We start from the raw sequence: 18,776 nt of genomic DNA on the forward strand, positions 1-18,776 counted from the left end.
CTGGGTCTGGCCTATTTTTAAATTTTAAGCAGGAGTTATACTTCAGACTGTGTTCGTCCAACGTGAGTCGTAGCTTTGGGTTTTTGTAGTTCAGGATTTTAAAACTCTTTTCTACAGTCGCCTTCTCAGTGTAATTTAAAGATAAAATGTATAGTTTGGCTGAAAAAGCATAAATCTTAAAGTGATGAAGACATTTACACCGACCACAGGGGTGAAGATGAACGACCTCTTTTCCTCTGGACAGAAGCGGGGTCACCAGCAGGGGGCGCCTCACGCTGCGCCGGAGATGGAACATGACGTCAAACCCTTTTAACTCTGTTTCCGTTGTGTTTGCAGTGGAACGTTTACCCCTGAACTATCTGATTTGTGCTGATAAACGAGCCCCACTCAGATAACATGACAGTTACAAGCTAGCATTAGCATTAGCATTAGCATTAGCCAACAGTTTTTCATTGCGTAAAATCAAACTCCCAAACAGGACCATGAAAATCTTCTCTTTAAATCCATTTTGTATTTGTTCTCGAGTTTTCAGAGGTTTTTTTTTTGCTAATGTGTGCGTTGTGTCACCATGGTAACGGCTGAAGATTCCACCATAGAGAGGCACGTGGAGCACCCCCAGAGTGTCGTCACTGCAAAGAAACAGCAGCGGCGTTGGAGGGTTAGCTCCCCAGGGTTAGCTAGGGTCAGCTAGCATGAACTTCTACAATAAAACTATGAATTTGAAGTCGGCTCTGATTCTGGAAGTGCATTTTACAAAAAGATTCAGATATTAAGAATTCAAAGACATTGCGGAGGCTAACCAGCTACGTGCTAACAAAGTACATGCTAACCAGCTACGTATCAACAAACTACATGCTAACCAGCTACGTATCAACCAGCTACGTGCTAAACAGCTATGCGCCAACCAGCTACATGCTAACCATTATCCATACTGCTGTTGTTTTAAGTCACAAAAACACATTTTAAAACACAAGATTTGCCAAAATGTTATAATAACTCAGTGTTTTTTAAACTTTGGGAAACCATTTTTTATTAAAGTGCAGGTCTTGTGCTGCTAGTCCCACGTGGCCGATTAGCCCTGAGCTTTCAAATTTTTAATATTATATTTTGTCAGAGTCTAAATGAATAAAAAGAATGGAAAATCTCCTTCCACTAGACACTTTAAAGATGATTCATCAAGGACAAGTAAATGTTCTGTTCTTTCCCGTGTCCGTTTCTTTCTCGTGCTCTTTGAAGCGTGTGCCTCCATTACGCCCACACTCGGACTGGGCTCTGCAGGATGACGCTGGTCAGGTGGAGCTCGGAGTGGGGATTTTAATGGACGTCACGGTCTGTGGCTACGCTCACGTGTTTCTTCTCTGGAAATAAAAGCCCCTGTGCTTCATTTTTAAACGTTTCTCATCCACGTTTATAGAAATGCATTTCATTAAAGGGCTCGTGTTCTAAGCTGTTTTCTGACTTTATTTAAAAAATAATATTAAAAGTTTGAAAGCTCAGGGCTAATCGGCCACGTGGAACTAATGACACATGACACTTTTAATTAAAAATTATTTCCCAAAGTTAAAAAACCGCTGAGTTATTAAAACATTTTTCCAAATCTTGTGTTTTAAAATGTGTTTTTGTGACTTAAAACAACAACAGTGTGGATAATGGTTAGCACGTAGCTGATTAGCATGTAGTTTGTTAGCATGTAGCTGGTTAGCACATAGCTGGTTGACACGTAGCTGGTTATTACATATCTAGTTAGCATATAGTTGAGTAGCACGTAGCTGGTTAGTACGTAGCTAGTTAGCAGGTACTTGGTTAGCACGTAGCTAGTTGATGCTTAGCTGTTTAGTACGTAGCTAGTTAGCACATAGCTGGTTAGCACATATCTACTTAGCACATAGTTGGCTAGCATGTAGCTGGTTAGCATGTAGCTAATGTTTCCTGGAGTTGTGTTTTGTTTCATTCTCACATGTTTAACACACAAACCTGCAGATTTAGGCCGAGTTCTTCTCTCAAACTGAAAACACTGTGTTCCACCTTGTGATGTCATCATGTGGTGATACAGGAAGTGCTCCACTGTGTTTTTAAACTCCACGCACCTTCATTTCTAGAATCATTTGGATCATTTCAGTCCTGGAGTTGTCACTTATCTCGACTGAACTAAAGGTAAAAGGAGGAGTTCACTTGAAAACCACCACTTGATGACATCACAAGGTGGAACAGAGCATTTTGAGCTGTGCAGTGTGACTCAAACATGTGTGAATGAGACAAAACACAACTCCAGGTCTGTTTTTGAGCCGGTAAAAACATTAGAAGTCATGTCTGTGTGATGTAGGAGCTTTAAAAAAAAAGCCTAGATCAGAGCAGAGCGAGTCCAGCCTTAGAAGGTCAGAAAATCCATCTTAATGTCGAATATTTAAACTCATTTCTTATTAAAAACAACTTGGCATTAATCCCGGGACATTAGTTTACATTAGAAAGAACGCCAAATACTAATATGATAAACGCGGCATCTGCAAAAGGAGAAAAAAACGAGAGACGAGAAGAAACAAACGAGCTCCATGTTTGACTTTTTATGTACAAAATCATTTCAGATATTTAGACGTAACAGTTGTGTAGATACTGTACAGTGGGCATCATGTCAGTGGAGTCCAGTCCTACGAGTCACAAACACGTTTCTGATTCCTACAGAAAAGAAACGAACGAGAAAAAACTGCAGCTACGTCCGTCGAAAAACACTCGGTAAAAACACAACAGCAGCAGCAGATTATGACTCTGGAAAACATCCGGAAAGTAACGAAGAAACGGCTCGAGCACCAGGACATGTTTGGGGCGTAAACATTTCGACAGGAACGCCTCAGTTTAGAATCCAACTGTCTGAATATGAACACGTGGAATATCTGGATAAAACAACTGGGATTTTAGAATTTAAAATGAGAATCTGGAGCGTGCGCGGGAATAAAACCTTTTAAGGAAACTGATTTGGACAGAGTTAGTGAAAAAAAACAGGGAAAAAACACGGATCTGATGAATCGTTAGGTACGTTTAGAGACGAACCGATACGATACCGGTTTCAGATGACATCGCCACAGTCTGTCGGCCAATCGGATTCAACACAGATGACATCACCACAGTCTGTCGGCCAATCAGATTCTTTCTATCTGTGTTACATAAGTTGAAATGCAGGTTTTGTTGTACTGCGGCGAGTTCTTGCGCTCAACATTTGCGTTTTTCCTTTTTGAATATTTCACGGTTAAGCACAACGTAATCAATAGGAGTTTCCTGGCTCTTGCGCCCCCATCTGGAAGTAGGACGTCATCACATTCTAAAGTCTGAAAAACCGCCAGTCGGACGTCGAGTCAGTATCACGTTTTGGTTTATAAACTGGTGTAATAATGTTCTTTCTTTCTCTCGTTCTCTTTATTTATACGACAAAACCCAAAACAACATAACACTGAACTTTTATTTTTTCTGTTCTGTTACTAAACTCATTTGGATTATTTTTTACCGTCTGCCGTTTGTGTTTAAGGGAAATGACCATATTTACTGGACTATACGTCGCACTTTTATTTCACAGTTTGTCCAGGATGCGACTTATGCTCAGATGTGACGTCTATGTGAAATTATTCAAATATATAATTTCACATCTTGGTTTGTGTGTTTTTTCTGCTTTATTTATCTGATTATCTGTTGATATCTTACGTTAACAAACCAGACACGTGTTCAGTTCTGTCTGTGCTTCATGGAGCTGAATAAATATAAATGTGTTACGTTAGCGTTAGCGTGATGTCCTCCTCCTCGTCTGGTCCTCCTCCTCCATTTTTCTTGTTTTGTCTGATTTTTCCTGTTGTTTTGTTTTTGTGTGTTGTTGTGTTTTTGTGTATTGTTGTGTTTTTGTGTGTTGTGTGTTTTTGTGTGTTGTGTGTTTTTGTGTGTTGTTTGTTTTTGTGTGTTGTTTGTTTTTGTGTGTTGTTTGTTTTTGTGTGTTGTGTTTTTGTGTGTTGTTTGTTTTTGTGTGTTGTTTTGTTTTTGTGTGTTGTTTTGTTTTTGTGTGTTGTTGTGTTTTTGTGTGTTGTTTGTTTTTGTGTGTTGTTTTGTTTTTGTGTGTTGTTGTGTTTTTGTGTGTTGTTGTGTTTTTGTGTGTTGTTTTGTTTTTGTGTGTTGTTTTGTTTTTGTGTGTTGTTGTGTTTTTGTGTGTTGTTGTGTTTTTGTGTGTTGTTGTGTTTTTGTGTGTTGTTTTGTTTTTGTGTGTTGTTGTGTTTTTGTGTGTTGTTTGTTTTTGTGTGTTGTTGTGTTTTTGTGTGTTGTTTGTTTTTGTGTGTTGTTTGTTTTTGTGTGTTGTTTGTTTTTGTGTGTTGTTTTGTTTTTGTGTGTTGTTTTGTTTTTGTGTGTTGTTGTGTTTTTGTGTGTTGTTGTGTTTTTGTGTGTTGTTGTGTTTTTGTGTGTTGTTGTGTTTTTGTGTGTTGTTGTGTTTTTGTGTGTTTGGTTGATCCCCGGGTCGCCCAGGCCTTTCTGTGTGGAGTTTTTCATGTTTCTCCTCGTGTCTGGATGGGTTTCCTCTGGGTACTCCGGTTTCCCCCATCAACCAAAACATGAACGCCCTTCAGACAACTGTTGTTGTGATTTTGGGCGTTACAAAAATAAAATGAATTGAATTGTACTGATATTCAGCCTGTTGTTCCACATTTTATTATTATTATTAGAACTTGACTTTAAAGATAAAATGTCTGTTCTTGGTCACTACTTCCTGTTAGCGTCACTACTTCCTGTTAGCGTCACTACTTCCTGTTAGCGTCACTACTTCCTGTCCAGTTTTATCTCTATGTTTTAGCAGAATCTTGCAAAAATTTATAAATCTCAATTTTATTCTTATTATTAGAACTTGTCTTTAAAGAGAAAATGTCTGTTCTTTGTCTTGGATTTTGTAAAATAAATATCCCCAAAAAATTTGACTTATGTTTTTTTCTTCATTATTGTGCTTTTTTTGGCGGTGCGACTTATACTCCAGTACGACTTATACTCCAGAGCGATTTATACTCCAGAGCGACTTATACTCCAGAGCGACGTGTTGTCCGGAAAATACGGTCTTTATATTTTGAGTCTGGTATCGTTGATATCGGGGATCGGTCGATACTTAAAGCCAAAATATCTTTATATCGGCACAGAAACGTCTCGCTAGGTGCCTCTCCGGCTCCTTTACTGTACAGAAACAGGTCAAATTGATTTAATAACGCACATTTCACTTTTACATTTTCACTTTTACTCATCTGTACAAAGCGACCAATCGAACGTAACACAGGCCCGTTTGAATCATGGACGCACAAAGATTCACACAGTCCACGGTTAGAATACTGCTGTTTGAAAGAGCGAGCGGCCGCCGTCATCCCGGAGCCCTCGTTCACTGAATCATCCCTCATTTTCCATTTCTATCGGTAACAATGGGAGGCATACTGCGGGACGATGAAGAGCTTTCATCAAAAGCTAAAGTGCGTCATCGAGTTCCATCTGTAGTTCGCCGTGGCCTCTGACCTCATTTCCACTGCTGCAGAAACAAGAATTTATCTGCTCTTAACACGGAAGAGTTCACGTGTTTGGAATATTGAAGCGACGCCGACGAAAATACGAACAATTAAAAACGCTAAACAGATAAAAACGTGTTCCATCTTTGACTCGCTAACGTCGCATCGACATCAGCCGCTCTGCTCTGGGTCTGAAGTGGCGTTCACCTGACTTTACTTCCTGCAGACTTTAGGAGCGCGAACCCAAAATAGATTTTACATTTGCAACAACCCACCAGCTGTCAGAGTCTGAACCGCGGGGAGCGAGTCGGCCGCGGCTTTCCACCCACCGCCAAAATAACACGGCCGAAACAAAAGACTTTTCAGAATGTTCAACTACGGCGCTGGTAAAAAGACGGAGTCAGACCGGCACCGGCGGCGGCGGCACAGCACGACCCGCTAAAACCACGGACGGTGTAAAGAAACGGACTAAAAGTGTGACGTTCAGCTCAAACGACGCTCATCAAGGCTAGCAGTTACAGCGGCTAATTTAGAGTAGAGTTCTGATCACGAGTATCATAGCAACCGAAGAGCCAATCCAGAGCGAGGCTGTTGAAGGTAACGCCCCTTTTCAACTGCATCAAAGGTTTAACAGGGAGCGGGCGTTTTTTTTTAGCAACGCTGTCAATCAAACCTGTTGCTAACGCTAACAGGAGCGACCTCGGGGGAAGAAGGACCTGATTTGTCTGTTATTAATGTTCAGATCTTGATTTACAGACACAATAGTGAAATAAAAACCCCAGGATCATGTAGAGGGTTAATACGAACATTTAAGACCAAAATGAGTCTGAAGCAGCAGAGACAGAGAGAGGACACAGTTTTGAAAAAATAAATAAATAAATAGACAAAATAAAACTTCAAAATAACTAAAAAAAAACAAAAAACAAAAAAAAAACTCAAAATAACTTAAAAAAAACCCTCAATATAACAAATCATAAAATAAATCAACTCAAAATAACTAAGAAAATAAAACAAAAACTCAAAATAACTTTAAAAAAAAAATCTAAATAACTCAAAAAATGAAGATAATAAACAAAAGAATGTATTAATAAACTAAAAATAACTTTAAAAGAAGAAAAGCAAAAAAAAAACTCAAAATAACTCAAAAAATGAAGAAACTAAACAAAACATTTTTATTAATAAACTAAAAATAACAACAACAAAAAAAAACAGCTCAAAATAAACAACTCAACTAAAAAAAACTGCAAAAAAAGAAAAAAAACAAATGAAAAAACAAAACTCAAAATAACAAAAAAAATAAAAATAAATAAAAACCCCAGGATCATGTAGAGGGTTAATACGAACATTTAAGACCAAAATGAGTCTGAAGCAGCAGAGACAGAGAGAGGGGACAGTTAAAAAATAAATAAAAAAATAGACAAAATAAAACTTCAAAATAACAAACAAAAAAAAACCCAAAAAAACCAACCTCAAAATAACTAAAAAAAACCAACAAAAAATCAAAATAACTCAAAAAATGAAGATAATAAACAAAAAAAACTATTAATAAACTAAAAATAAATTTAAAAAAAAACGAAAAGCAAAAAACCTCAAAATAATGAGTTAATGAAGAAACTAAACAAAACATTTTTATTAATAAACTAAAAATAACAACAAAAAAACTACTCAAAATAAACAACTCAACTAAAAAAAAACAGCAAAAAAACAAAAAAGCAAAAAAAACCCAAAAAAAAACAAAAAACAAAAACCTCAAAATAACAAAAGAAAAACAAAAACAAAACAGGATCATGTAGAGGGTTAATACGAACATTTAAGACCAAAATGACGAGTCTGACAGCAGCAGTTAGCTAGCGAGTTAGATATGTCCAGTTATATAAACAGTTTACGTCTCCAACAGAAGGACCGGGGCGAAATATTCAAGTGGTTCTATCCCGAGGCGGCGACAGACGTTTTTTATTTGGAGGAGCAAAGGGGGCGCTAACGTTTTCAAAGCGGGTTCTCACTTAACACGTTAGCCTTTTAACAACGGCGCGTGAATCATGTTGTGACACATTATTATTTATATTTTGTTGTATTAATGTATTTTATTCTATTTTATTCTCCTATTTTACTGTTTTAGTTTGATTTTAACTTGTTTTTTATTTTTTAAGTGTTGTAAAGTGCTCTATAAATAAACGCTGATTGGTTGATCGATGTTTGCGTCGCTGTTTTGAATCAGTTTAAATCCAGAACACTCACTTCTTCTTCACTTAACGATGCGAGTCACCGGTGATTGACAGGTGGATTAGCCAATCGGGGACACGCATCGGGAACAGTAAAGGAAAAAAAATCTCACGGGGGGCTGAAAAACATGGCGGATTACAGCAGAATCATTGAGCGAAGTTTGAGTTTATTTGTAAATCATAAGCGACCAATGAGCTCCTTCGTTTCACATGTGTCACTGAAATAAACAGATCTGATTGGACGTTCACGTTTGACCGAGGACGAGGAGGACGAGGAGGACGAGGAGGACGAGGGGGACGAGGAGGACGAGGAGGACGAGGAGACCAGACTGATGTCAATCTGTATAAAAAAACGCAGAGATCAGTTTGGATTTTCCAGGTTCATTTTCTTTTAGACACAGTAATAACGTCTTAATCAGGAGGCAGTCATTTCAAATCATTTTCCATTTTAAAAAGAATATAAAAAAACATGTGCTTCGTCTGTAGTGTCCGCTCCAATGTTCCAAATGTTTCCTATAGACACAGCTTCAATAAATCAGATTAAGATTTTAACTATAAATATAATTGAATATTAAACACTTCTGCTTTAAAAACTCCTCTGTCTCTATTTGCAGAGGAAATGTTGTTGTTCCAAATGTTTCCTATAGACGCAGAAATAACTTCATAATTGGGAGGCACGGCAGCTTCAATAAACCAGATTAATTAACTGTGGAAGTGAATGAATAATGAGCTTTGAGAGGCTTTGAAAAAGTTAAATATAACACGTTTAAAAACTCCTGTCACCCTCCATTTACAGAGGAAATGCTCCAAATAGAGACGCTAAAAATGAACCCACGTCCAAACATGATTTGGCACCAATTTGTTCAAACTAAACAAACAAAAAAATGAAATCAGATCTAGTTTGTTTCCTTATTTTACCAGCTGAGATTGTTTTAGCCATTGCACTTTGAAGCCTAAGTGACCAGTGCTCCTACGATAAAACACTGACGATGAGGAAGAGGAAGAAGAATCCTTGTGATACACTGCCCTCTAGTGGCAACACACACAATTTCAATATGTTTAACAGCAGTATTTGAGTTCATCTTAAGAGGCACACGCTCCTTTCACAGCTCGGCCAGTCACATGTCCAGGATTCCGTGTTCGGGAGGTGATCCGTGTGTGGAATTTTGTCCGGATACATTTCAACACAGCGGAGAACGAAAGCATCGCTCCCACCGCACACAGCTCCAGTCGTTTTACTCCCGAATCCTTTAAACACTGGATTAAAATTTTAAAAAAGGACATTAAAAAATAAAAAAAAAATCATAAATTATTACAGGCAGCTCTTGGCCGTTCAAATAAATACTCGGAGTGCTTCACAAGGCATGAGATATGTGCAAACGTCAGAGAAAAACTAAAGTCCAAAACACGTCTGGAGCTGCCACACAAACGTGAGGTTACAGGGGGGAAGCAAGCAGAAGAGGGGGCGCCGAGGACCACCAGGGGGCGCCGAGGACCAACACCAGGGGGCGATGATGACCAACACCAGGGGGCGATGATGACCAACACCAGGGGGCGATGAGGACCAACACCAGGGGGCGATGATGACCAACACCAGGGGGCGATGAGGACCAACACCAGGGGGCGATGATGACCAACACCAGGGACGCTCACGGCCGGTGGAATCTGGAGCACAGAGTAGAAGTTAAAGTTCACATTTGAGCACAAGGTTCAAAATAGTGTTTTAAAATATCCAAAGTTTGTTATTAATTATGGGACAAGTGCAGAGAAACATGGCAACGAAGCAGAGACTGTTTATACAAATGGACATAACGCGCTAGCCGTCTGCTGCTTCAGACTCATTCTGGTCTTAAATGTTTGTATTAACCCTCTACATGATCCTGGGCTCATTTGTTATTTTAAGAGGATTTATATTTATTCATTTATTTTTTCTTCTTTTTTTTTTCTTTTTTTGAGTTATTTTGACTTTTTGTTGGTTTTTTTTAGTTATTTTGAGTTGATTTATTTTATGTTTTGTTCTATTAAGTTATTTTTTTTTTAAATTTAGTTTATTTTGAGTTATTTATTTATTTATTTATTTTTTCTTGTTTATTTTTTTCATTTTTTGAGTTATTTTGACTTTTTGTTGTTGTTTTTTTTTTAGTTATTTATTTTATGTTTTGTTATATTAAGTTATTTTTTAATTTTTGTTTGTTTATTTTGAGTTTGTATTTTTTTTTTTTTTTTCAAAACTGTCCCCTCTCTCTGTCTCTGCTGCTTCAGACTCATTTTGGTCTTAAATGTTCGTATTAACCCTCTACATGATCCTGGGGTTTTTATTTCACTATTGTGTCTGTAAATCAAGATCTGAACATTAATAACAGACAAATCAGGTCCTTCTTTCCCTGTATTGTGTGAGAGCTGCTGAAAAGGCTGAGGTTTAATTTTAACACGTTCAGAATTTGAGCAAAACAAAAATAAACAAATAAAAACAGTTGTTCAGCTCAAATCTTTATCAAAATCACCACATTTGAAGCTTTATAAGACTCAAAATGTGCAAGAAATACTTTTACTCTTTAAGTACATTTTTTACTTGAATACTTTTACTTACGTATTTTTTTTCTGATACTTTTACTTGAGTATTTTTTTTTTCCATACCTGTACTTTTACCTTAAGGTTCTATATCACACAAAAGTGACTCCTGAGGTTTAATCCATGTTCTAATGTTCCCTCCTCAAAAACAGACCTGGAGTTGTGTTTTGTTTCATTGACGCATGTTTGAGTTACACTTTATTATTAGTCTGTTACATCTACAAAGCTCAAAACGCTCTGTTCCACCTTGTGATGTCATCAAGTGGTAGTTTTCAAGTTAACTCCTCCCACTTTTAACCTTTAGTTCAGTCGAGATAAGAGACAACTCCAGAGTTTAAATGATCCAAATGATTCTATAAATGAAGGTGTGTGGAGTTTAAAAACACAGTGGAGCACTTCCTGTATCACCACATGATGACATCACAAGGTGGAACAGAGCGTTTTCTTTCAGTTTGAGAGAAGAACTCAGTCTAAATCTGCAGGTTTGTGTGTTAAACATGTGAGAATGAAACAAAAAAACACAACTCCAGGTCTGTGTGAGACGAGGAAACAGAACAGATCAGGGAGTGGTGCATTATGGGCCTTTAAGTAACAAAATGGAGGACTTCTTCTTCTTCTTCTTTTTCTTCTTCTTCCCTTTTTTTTGAGCCGAGTCGTGGCCTTATGAATGTTTTGATTTATGGCTAAATAACTTTAACTAAATAACTTTTTTTTCTCTGAACTTTATTGATAATCGATGCCTGGGGTTAATGAACGGGAGGGAAAGGCTCTAATGGAGAAACGGCTCAGAGGGACCGATATAAAATGAATATTGATCCAACACGAGCTGATAAACTGCACACTGAGAAATAAGAGATGCAGCTGGATTTATGGAGAGAACGACAGTGTGTGTGAGTGTGTGTGTGTGTGGGGGTGAGTGTGTGTGTGGGTGTGTGTGTGTGTGTGTGTGTGTGCGTCCACCTGGTGAAATGTTTGCTGTCCTCATGAACCTCCATCTCCCGACTCTTAAACTCATTCAGCTCTTTCCGAATAGCAGCCTAAAAACACAAAGAAAGAATCACACACAGACACAGTTCACATCATAGCAACCAAAGAGCCAATCAGGAGAGAGATAAAAACCCCAGGATCATGTAGAGGGTTAATACGAACGTTTAAGACCAGAATGAGTCTGAAGCAGCAGAGACAGAGAGAGAGGACGGTTTAAAAAAATTAAAAAAATTTAAAAAAACCTCAAAATAACTAAAAAAAAAAAAAAAAAAAAAAGAAAATAAACTGAAAAATCCCTCAAAATAACAAAAAACCTCAAAATATCTAAAAAAAAAAGAAAATAAACTGAAAAATCCCTCAAAATAACAAAAAAAAACCTCAAAATAAAAAAAAACTCAAAATAACTAAAAAAAATAAAGAAAATAAACTGAAAAATCCCTCAAAATAACTAAAAAAATTATAATAAAAATAACAAAAAAAATTTAAAAACTCAAAATAACTAAAAAAATAAAGAAAATAAACTGAAAAATCCCTCAAAATAACAAAAAAAATTATAATAAAAATAACAAAAAACCTCAAAATAACTAAAAAAAAGAAAATAAACTGAAAAATCCCTCAAAATAACAAAAAAAATTATAATAAAAATAACAAAAAAAAACTCAAAATAAGAAAAATTAAAAAAAAAACTCAAAATAACAAAAAAATAAAGAAAATAAACTGAAAAATCCCTCAAAATAACAAAAAAATTATAATAAAAATAACAAAAAACCTCAAAATATCTAAAAAAAAGAAAATAAACTGAAAAATCCCTCAAAATAACAAAAAAATTATAATAAAAATAACAAAAAAAAAACTCAAAATAAAAAACAAACAAACAAAAACTCAAAATAACTAAAAAACAAAAAAAAACCTTAAAAAATAAACTAAAAATAACAGGATCATGTAGAGGGTTAATACGAGCATTTAAGACCAAAATGACGAGTCTGAAGCAGCAGAGACAGAGAGAGGACACGCGGCGGTTAGCAGGTTCGCTCTGTCCATTTATATAAACAGTCTATGGGTTGGACGTGTAAACTGATGTAATGAGGCCATTTAAGTCTCATAATGTTTGAACTTTTAGTCGTTACTTGAAGAATAATTAACAGCTCCATAAACATCTGGATCAGTTTGTCTCATTTTATTTGTACTTTGTCTCTGCTCTCTGTCGACTCTGGAGCGTAGCAGTTAGCACGTTAGCTATGTCCGTTCACATATGGTCAGTCTGTGGGCCGTACTTGACCCTCCTGACCTTGTCTGCGGGCGTGAGCCGGGTCCAGGGCTTGTCCGCTCGTCGGTCGTAGTTGCTGGCGTCTGTGACCTCCACGTACTCATTAAAACGCAAGATCCTGCGAGCGACGAGTTCTGCGACTGTCGGCCTCACGCTCAGCTAGAAAAGAGCAGGAAATGTGGTGTTTACTTAACGAATGAAAAGGACACGAGTGCAGACTGGACATTATTTGAAACGTCATAGAATAATTTACATTTTTAAAAGATGAACAAACTAATACAACTTTGCTGAGTATGTGTTTGTTTGACTCGATGTTATGGTTCCTCTTTATTTGAGAAAGTTATTGCAGTTTTATACTCCAGCGCCCCCTGTCTGTCAGATCCTCTCAGTCTTTAACACTAGACTAGACTGAAAACACCTCTTCTCCCTGGTATTTAACACTCATCAGGACATGCAGGTGTTTTATTGTTCTCTTTGTATCTGTATATTTGTTTTGTGTTGATTTTACATGAAGCCCTTTGTTTTTTTTTATAAATGTGCTGAATAAATAAACTTGAACTGAACTGATAATCTCCCCCAAACCCCTCGTGTGTCCACTAGATGGGGCTGTTTCTCTACAAAGTCCCTGCGTCTCTGACTATGACTCATGAGGAGGAGGAAACATCAGGTCTAAATATATCCTTCCTCTCAGTTCCTGTTGAGTGTGTTGTATTAATGGTACCTTTCTGGAGAGGCGTCTTTTAATCTCTTGTTTGGCTTCTTGTTCCTCCGCTTCATTTTTTTCTGTGAATCAACAAATGAAACACACGTCGTCTTTATGGTATTACGTTTCTAAGCATCTGTAAGGCTGTACGTGTGTGTTTAACAGTGAGGAGATGAACCAGGAGACAACTACAGCTCACGTTTGAGTATGTTCCTCTGCTCCAGCTCCTCTGTGGTGGGTCTTTGGCTCAAGCGCCTGAAAAAAAAAGAAGTGTAATAAATAGAAATGTGTCAAACAGAGCCGTTTATTCTTGTTATCGGAGCCAGAAACACCAAGTCCAGGCGCTTTGGCAGAGCATTGTCTCACCTAGCTCTGTGTTTGTGAGCGTGTGTGTGTGTGTGCGTGTGTGTGGGGGTGTGTGTGTGTGTGTGTGAGCGTGTGTGTGTGTGAGCGTGTCACGATAACGACTACATCCGCGTATCTTTCAGTCAGGGGGCGGCGCCGGACACCAGGGGCCAATTTAGAGCAGAGTTTTATATTTAGAGTTCTGTCCGTGAGTATCATAGCAACCAAAGAGCCAATCAGGAGCGAGGTTGTTGAAGGTAACGCCCCTTCCCGCCCAAAATCGCTTGTTTAGCAGAGAGCGGGTGAACAGGAAAAAAACAGGATCATGTAGAGGGTTAATACGAACATTTAAGACCAAAATGATGAGTCTGAAGCAGCAGAGACAGAGAGAGGGGACGGTTAAAAAAAAAAAAGAAAAGAAAAAGAAACAAAAAAAACCAAAAAAACTCAAAATAACTAAAAAAATAAAGAAAATACACTGAAAAATCGCTCAAAAAAACAAAAAAAATATAATAAAAACAACAAAATAAACCCCTCAAAATTAAAAAACAAAACTCAAAATAACTAAAAAACAAAAAAATAAACTAAAAATAACTTTTAAAAAAAACAGGATCATGTAGAGCGGGTTAATACAAACATTTAAGACCAAAATGAGTCTGACAGCAGCAGAGACAGAGAGAGGGGATGGTAAAAAAAAAAAAGAAAAGAAAAAGAAACAAAAAAAACAAAAAAACCAACAAAAAAACTCAAAATAACTAAATAAATAAAGAAAATAAACTGAAAAATCCCTCAAAAAAACAAAAAAATTATAATAAAAATAACAAAAAAAAAACTCAAAATAAAAAAAATAAAAACAAACCTCAAAATAACTAAAAAAACAAAAAAATAAACTAAAAATAACTTAAAAAAACAAAAAAAAAACAGGATCATGTAGAGGGTTAATACGAACATTTAAGACCAAAATGACGAGTCTGAAGCAGCAGAGACAGAGAGGGGACAGTTTTTACAGTCGATGGAGCTCACTTCCTGTTTTGAACGCGGCGGCTAACAGGTTAGCTATGTCCATTTATATAAACAGTCTGTGGTTGCAGCTCAGGCCTTTTAATGACACTGGGATCACAGTTGTCTCTCACTCTATGGTCTCGCTGTTTCGCACATTTTTTTTTAGCGCGATTTTACATCTTTTTTTTACAGTATGAGCGTGCGTTGTGTTCTTCGTCCTGATTGGCTGTTGGACTGTAGACCATTGTGTTGTGCGTTTCGTTTTCTCCCCGACAAAACCCACAATGTCGATGAAACGTTCTGCACCGACAAAGACGCCGACGAAGGTTTGAACTTTGAGAGAGTTTAAACGAGAGAGAAATGTGAGAAAATGTTAACGCCTGTGTGAGAAAAGTGTATAAAGTGTGTGGTGAGGGGTTTGACAGACAAAAACAGAGAGAATAATGTAAAAAATAAAGCTGATACTTCGTGGATTCGTGTCTGTGGCATTAAGTATTTTCAGTTTTCTCGACATACTGTTGTTTTTTTTTGTGTGTGCGTTTGTACCTGACGAGTTTGGAGCCGATCTGTTGGCGCAGCTCCTGTCGTTCCGTCTCCGAGCTCCGAGGAAGAATGTTTTTTTCCTCCAACTCCTTTTTACTCGGGCGGTTTCCAAGTTTAATATTCAGCGTGTCTCGCCTCCGGATTTTATTGGCCAAAGAGCCTTGAAACGACAGGTGAACACAACAAGAATCAGCCTGAGCAGCGTTTTATGTGTCAGTTTAAAACACGATGTCGTACTGTTGGTGTACTCGTCGTCCTCCTCCTCCTCCTCGTCGTCGCGGTACAGGATCGGCCCGTCCGAGTCCGAGTCGCTGGTCTGGCTCCTGGGACGGTCGGGGATCACGGTGACCTCCGGGTGCTCCGTGTTCACGCTGAGGCTCTTTTCAGACTGACCCTCCGCCGCCGACCTGAGACCAGAAACACCAGAAACACCAGAGAACGATTAAAGAGTCGCTCAAGTTTACAACGATATTCAAAGCTCCCATAATGCACTGCTCTGATCTGGGTCCTGATGTCGTTTCCTCGTCACACACAGACCTGGAGGTGCGTTTTTTTTGTTTCATTCTCACATGTTTAACAGATTTAGGCTGAATTATTCTCTCAAACTGATAAAAAACACCGTTCCACCTTGTGATGTCATCATGTGGTGATACAGGAAGTGCTCCGCTGTGTTTTTAAACTCCACACACCTTCATTTCTAGAATCATTTGGATCATTTCAGCTCTGGAATTGCCGCTTATCTCGACTGAACTAAAGGTAAAAGGAGGAGGAGTTCACTTGAAAACTACCACTTGATGACATCACAAGGTGGAACGTCGCGTTTTGAGCTTTGGAGATGTGACAGACTAATAATAAAGTGTGACTCAAACATGTGTGAATGAAACAAAAGAGGGAACAGCATTAGAACATGGATTAAAGCTACAAGAGTCAGTTTTATGTAATATATGACCTTTAAGTTCAACATTCTAATAAAAAATTCAAAAATTCTTATTTCACGTCCCCCCGTCCTGAGCGTTTGTACATAAATGTCATATTTGTTTTTCAAAGATGCTCGATTTTAAGGGCGTCCCAAGCTTTTCTGTGGAAGAGGGCGCCCCCTGCTGGTCTTCGTGGAAATGCAACTGCCTGAAATGTTCCACTGTACGTCTTTATCGATCACCGCGACGTTTGGCCACGAGTCCGTTATCCCTGTGGTAACTTTTCTGACGCCTCCTGATTCAAACCCAAAAAGTCAGAAGTCGCCTGCGTGTTCACAAACAGGCCGAGTTATAGGTCAGATCTGTGGAGAAGTGGCTCCGCTCACAGTAAGAACCGTGTTTTTCTTTGTATTTTTAGCTGTAAAGTCCATGTATTTGGATCAAAACATAAATATAAGTTTGCAGCTTTAAGGATTATTTACACTTCAGGGTCACACGGACGACGCTACAGGAAAAACGGTTTATTTTTTGGTCAGTACGGTCTCTTAGCAACAAGATTTCATGTGGAAATAACAAAACTGTCCACTCTGCACCAAAGATGTTTTATATTTAATGTAATAAACCTTAAATCTGCCTCTGTAGAGTGACGTCAAAATGCATTTTACCTCCAGAGACATAAAGATCAGCCTTAAATTAAAATCGACACACGGCAAAACTTTACAAAATAAAACATAAGGAAGGATTTTTTATATGTAATTGTAAGATGCATAAGTAAAAGTTTGATTTATTCAAGTTTTAACTAAAAAAAATAGGCAAAATTAGATGAATTAGATCAGATTTTGTTTACTTGAATACTAAATAAGATCCAAAACCTGTATATATTTTATTTCTCAAATAGTTGGCCTTGAAAACACGTCTTGATCTTTGGTTTCGTTCTATAAAACTGGACTTATTTTTAAAATCTACGAAGGTTTGAACTTTGAGAGGGTTTAAACGAGAGAGAAATGTGAGGAAATGTTAAGGCCTGTGTGAGAAAAGTGTATAAAGTGTGTGGTGAGGGGTTTTACAGACAAAAACAGAGAGAATAATGTAAAAAATAAAGCTGATACATCGTGGATTTCACTTTTTACGGGTTATTTTTAGAACGTGACCCCCGCGATAAACGACGGACCACTGTATATTTTTAAATCGCCAATTTGAAAACAAAATTAGGCGAGACATTTTAACCTGGTTTCATCCATTTGTGAGATTCAAATGTTCCAAAAATTGTCAGTTTTGGTCATTTTTACAGATAAAATCCCTTATTTTAATATGAAAAATGATGAAAAGCTTGTATTTTTTTTTTCTCCTACATTTATCTGAGTAAACTACAACAGAAGTTTAAGATTTTTTCCTCTTCACCTGCAGCGTTTCACCTTAAATCATAAAACACAGACACTGACCTGGGCGTGTCTTGGTCAGCAGACTCCGCCTCCCCTGACCGCTCCTCCTCTCCTCTTTGCCCCCCCTGCTGTGACCGCTGCCCCCCCTGTAAACAGCCGTCCGTCTCCTCGGTGAAAGAAGTGTCCTCGGTCGCGGGGTTAACATAAGACGAGGCGGCGGCGGCGGCTTTGCGCTCCGCCTCAGTGTTCAGTGAGTCCTCCGCTCCACCGGGGGCAGTCTGTGCGGGTTTAGGAGCGGCTTTACTTTCCTTCCCCTCGTTGTTTTTGGACGCCGAGGGTTTTGGATCGGAGGATTTGGAGTCCGCCTTCGCCCCTTGTGTTTTGTGAGGTCCGGAGGAAGACGGCGGGTCAGATTTCCGGTTCGTCTTGGCGTCCGCTCCGGTCGAACGCGCCGTGGTTCCAGAATCCTTAGAGCGAGGGCTGGACGTGGAGTTCGGAGCCGTTTTTGTGGCGCCGCTCGGCTTCTTTGGCTGCGATTTGACTGAAAAGAAACAAAAAAAAGTGAATTTGTGCATCGACAGATAAAGAGTTAACCGTTTCAAATATTAATGAAGCTGAGGTGAAGCTGATGAAACGTAGAAACGCGTAAACTTCATTTTTTTATTATTTTGAAAGAGCTAAAAACGCTAACCCTCTGTCTCCTCACTTATCGTCAGGGCTGTTCACAGAAATCTGAGGCCCGGGGCAAGAATCCACCCCCGGGGCCCCCTTTAATATAAATGAACGAGAGGAGAGTCCATTTCTGGGGTTTTAGGATGAGATTAATCCAGATGCCCTTTCAGACTCACACCTGCTGGGTCATTGCTTGTTTCTTCATGTTCATACACTGTTTGACCAAAAAATTTAAAAAATGGACCGCGTTTAGCTTTGATTATGTGGTGCATTCACTGTGGCGTTGTTTTGATTTAACTTCTTCAACGTCACAAGATTTAACTGTGGATTTCACCTATTACGGGTTATTTTTAGAACCCCACGCGATAAACCGGGGAACAACTGTAATCGTTAATCACAATTATTTTAGCGGTGAGAATCGTCGCACGTAATTTCAATATCGTCCCAGGCCTAATCGAGACGGGGCTGGATTTCTCGCCGTGTTTCGCTGCAGCGGAGCCTCGTCACTGCTTCAATCTCATCTGTATCTTTTGTTTTTAGTTCAGTAATGTCCCTTATCTTTGTTCGAGTCACGATATCGTTAACGCAGCTTCATAAAAACAAATCCAGTTGCGTGAGACCCCAGTGTGATTACCGTATTTTCCGAAGTATAAGTCGC

General features: G+C 38.3%; 1 protein-coding gene across 3 annotated transcripts in view; it reads right to left on the minus strand.

The window, feature by feature from the left end:
- Positions 1-7,666: 7,666 nt before the first annotated feature.
- The window catches only part of phactr2 (phosphatase and actin regulator 2), a 55,734-nt gene continuing 44,624 nt past the window's right edge, over positions 7,667-18,776 (minus strand). For 2 of the 3 annotated variants that reach the window (XM_055227096.1, XM_033979351.2), the window contains exons 5-12: positions 17,507-17,987; positions 15,385-15,554; positions 15,151-15,307; positions 13,457-13,512; positions 13,276-13,337; positions 12,576-12,713; positions 11,261-11,337; positions 8,006-9,394 (exon numbers count right to left, since the gene is read on the minus strand). In XM_055227096.1, coding sequence (XP_055083071.1) covers positions 9,379-9,394; positions 11,261-11,337; positions 12,576-12,713; positions 13,276-13,337; positions 13,457-13,512; positions 15,151-15,307; positions 15,385-15,554; positions 17,507-17,987 — 1,157 coding nt within the window. In that variant the 3' untranslated portion in view covers positions 8,006-9,378. Of the gene's footprint in view, positions 9,395-11,260; positions 11,338-12,575; positions 12,714-13,275; positions 13,338-13,456; positions 13,513-15,150; positions 15,308-15,384; positions 15,555-17,506; positions 17,988-18,776 lie in introns of all 3 variants that reach the window. The other variant, XM_055227097.1, reaches the window with a different exon arrangement.

This window comes from Periophthalmus magnuspinnatus, chromosome 15, assembly GCF_009829125.3.
Source record: "Periophthalmus magnuspinnatus isolate fPerMag1 chromosome 15, fPerMag1.2.pri, whole genome shotgun sequence".
Lineage (NCBI taxonomy): Eukaryota > Metazoa > Chordata > Actinopteri > Gobiiformes > Gobiidae > Periophthalmus > Periophthalmus magnuspinnatus.